We start from the raw sequence: 3,310 nt of genomic DNA on the forward strand, positions 1-3,310 counted from the left end.
CCCCAAGAGGAACCCAGGCCCTCACACGAGTTTCAAGATCTAGTACAGCTAGTACCAGGCAGGGGACTGGGGTCCAGCGAAGCCCAGTGCTATTCCTCAAAGCCCTGTGCTTTCCATGCCATAGGTGGGGCCGCCCCACCACCATGCTCACAAAAGTAGGTGGAGGTGTGTGAGCTCACTCCGCCGGGGGAAGACCCGCAGGCCAGCTGTACCTGCTCAGCTTCAGCAAGGCGATGTCTGCTCCCGAGGGCTCTGTGAACAGCCGCGCCACTCCTACTTCCTGAACATCCGGCTCAAGATTCTCTTCCTGGTGTGCACCCAAGATGACCCTGTACGTCGAAGGCCTTGAGGATCTGGAGAAGATGCTGGTGTCAGGAGCAGTGTCAGGCCCAGCCCCGTCCTCACGCACCTGCTGGGCCCTGAACAAGGCCTGTGGCCACAAGACTGACTTCTGAGTGGCGAGAAACAAAACTCACAACTTGCCTGAACCTGGCAATCAAGGGATGTTCTCGAGGAAGCTTTCTGGGGACCAGCCAGTCCCAGTGAACTGCCCTGTCATGCTGTGCATCCAGGCCTCCACAATGCCCCACACTGGGTCTCCCTAGGGACATGTCTTTGCCCGTGTGATGGCCCTGGCCTTGGCACAAGCACAGCCTGTTCCTAGTGTCACTGCTGTGGGAGGCCGGGAGGGAGGGCGGGCGTCTTTAAGGAAGACCTCATGTCAGTCGTCCCACAGCATACCTCTCCAAGCAATGGGCGGCAGTCAGCACCCACTCCGGGGATATTAAAGTACCTCCACAGAAGTGCTTTCGAAATCTAGAAGGGAAACACACCAGGACGTGAGTTTAAATCTGATGGTACACTCCATTTTGATCACGTGAACAGTTCCAAAGAGAAAGGCTCCCAACCTACCACGGAGGTGGCAGTAACAGGCTGTTTTCAGCAGTGGAGTTCAGACGGTCCCAGCCCCGTCATTCTCAGACACTGGGGAAGCCCAGGCACCCTGTGTGCAGGAGAGCAAAGCCAAGTGGCTCTCACAGGCATGCTGTTGGCCGGTGAGCCCTGCACTCCAACAGAGGTGACGTCCAAAGACCTTCCTTGGAGGTCTCTCTCATTTCTTTCTGATATGATGGATCTATGCGAGATCCGATGAATCGTTCTTCACACGTGACCCTGAACAGCAGTGACCCATGGCAGTCTGCTGATTTACCTGGGAAACTTCACTTTTGGGGGAATGCCCCCTAAATCACCAGCTTTACAGGACAGCTCGGGCACGTGGCAGCTCACAGAACTGACGTGAGCCACTGCCAGCCGGATTGTAATGAAAGGAGCTCAGATAGGAAGTGCAGGTCGCAGGCATATTCATGCTGGGTAAATCCAACTTACAAGCCAAGTGATGTATAGTAATGAAAAGTATAAAATAAATTTTTAAAAACTCATCAATAGGACACACAGTCTGGGAAAGCATCGAATCTGCAGTGTGTGGACGGCGAAGGCTCTGTCTAGCCAGCAGTCACTCAAGGATGCGGCAAAGAAAAGCCAGCTCAGCTCGAGGCAGTCGTGTTTACCGACGGCTCCCACGAGCTCCTGGAAGGAAGCTCTTCGGTAGAGAACGGAGACTGAGCCCACGTGCAGTGGGGTAGAGGGGCCAAGAGCGGGCAGAACAAGCACACAGACCTCCTGTTTCCTGCCTGTGCTTTGTAAGATGCCCCAGAAAGCTGAGCTCATTAAAAACACGTTCCCCTGGAACCTAGGCCCAGGCTGTCCAGGTCCCACAGGGTCAGATGACTCGGTGGTGCTGGGGACCAGCTACCATTTGTTTGCGTGTTTGTGAAGAGGGTGTGGCCTCTGTTCAATTCATGATTCGTAATAGGATCAACAAACAAAAACTATGTCTGGTAGGCTATAGATCATTTTGCCCTTGCGCCTTCTCCCACAAAGTGTTACATTTCTAAAAATATTTCTTTCTTTTCTATTTTTTCATGAAACAACTGATATCTACATAGGCCTTCAAAACATCTTGAATACGTTTCTAGCAATCTCGGAACTTGGTATAAACTAGTGTGCCTATAGATTTTGATGATAGTGCCCAGGTCAAGGAAAAGATTCTAATTTTGGCTATTTTCAAAGGAGAGAATATATGTGTGTGTGTGTGTGTGTGTGTGTGTGTGTGTGTACATACATAAATATGAATAGATACAGTACATATGTGTATACACAATCTATAATATACATTATATAGATTCTACATTATATACATTCTATTTTATGTTTCTATATACAGATATAATTTTTAAAGTTTTTTTCCCTCCTCAGGTGAATACAGAGGCAGGTCCTAACACAGCGACATGGGTCCCACATCCACACAGGGGGCTTTGGCAGGGCTTGCCTGGGGTGGCAGACACGGCTTCTGTGACCGTCCTCACCTTCTCAGACTGATCTGCCAGGGCCAGGAGTGCGGGCGGGCCACACACCCGCCGACAACCCTTCCAGGACATTTCTTCGGTTCCACTTTCGGCTTCCCACAATCAAATGAAGAGGATACTGTGGCAGAAAGTGAGGAAACATCAAATTTGATGCGAAGGTAGCACTTCTGCCATACAACTCAAGAAAAACCGTGACTTGTGACGAAGCACTGAATTTTTGACATCCCAGAACCCAAACTAAACAGTAAAATTATAAGCAGCTTTCAGAATACTTTTTCTAAGTTTCAAAATTGGTTGTAGACAATGCAATACTCTTTCCTTTCAAGGAAATGTAAGTCCTTTTTTAAAATTATTTTGTGAGGAAATGATAGCCAAAACGAATTAGTATAGTTCAGCATTGGAATGAGATCTTTTCTAAGAGGGCCTGTCTGTACAAACGGTTATTTGCATGAGTTCTGCTGACACAGTGCAGCATGTTTAGAACACAATGTCAGCCCTCCCATCATTACCACCGCCATCACCACCAACTCAGTGTCTTATTAAACCAGAGCTATCACCTGCATTGGGTACTTTTTCATGTGAATTTCTGTTTGTGCATATATGTATGTATGCAATTGCAAAAAGTTAACAGAGAATGTGTATCATGAGAAACTTTGCATGGATTTCAAAAATTTATGGCACCGGGACCAGCAGATGGCATAATGGCTACATCGCTGAACTCCCATGTATTCGACTGTGGTTTGAGTCCCAGACCTGGTGGCTTAAACTCATGCTGAGCACATGTGCGTGAGGTCCCAAGATCCCAAGAGGAGAATGGAGGAGAAGGGACTGCAGCATGGCCATCCCCCCCAGGGGGTGATTTCTCGCTTTCTTTTTTTTTTTTT

At 48.7% G+C, this 3,310-nt stretch overlaps 1 protein-coding gene across 2 annotated transcripts in view; it reads right to left on the reverse strand.

Annotated features, from left to right (window-relative positions):
* The window catches only part of PLG (plasminogen), a 53,209-nt gene that overhangs the window by 9,353 nt on the left and 40,546 nt on the right, over positions 1-3,310 (reverse strand). For both annotated transcript variants that reach the window (XM_014589244.2, XM_006152249.3), the window contains 3 exons: positions 2,427-2,544; positions 742-816; positions 213-353 (listed from right to left, as the gene is read on the reverse strand). In XM_014589244.2, coding sequence (XP_014444730.2) covers positions 213-353; positions 742-816; positions 2,427-2,544 — 334 coding nt within the window. The remainder of the gene's footprint in view (positions 1-212; positions 354-741; positions 817-2,426; positions 2,545-3,310) is intronic.

This window comes from Tupaia chinensis, unplaced genomic scaffold, assembly GCF_000334495.1.
Source record: "Tupaia chinensis unplaced genomic scaffold, TupChi_1.0 Scaffold000346_1, whole genome shotgun sequence".
Classification (NCBI taxonomy): domain Eukaryota; kingdom Metazoa; phylum Chordata; class Mammalia; order Scandentia; family Tupaiidae; genus Tupaia; species Tupaia belangeri.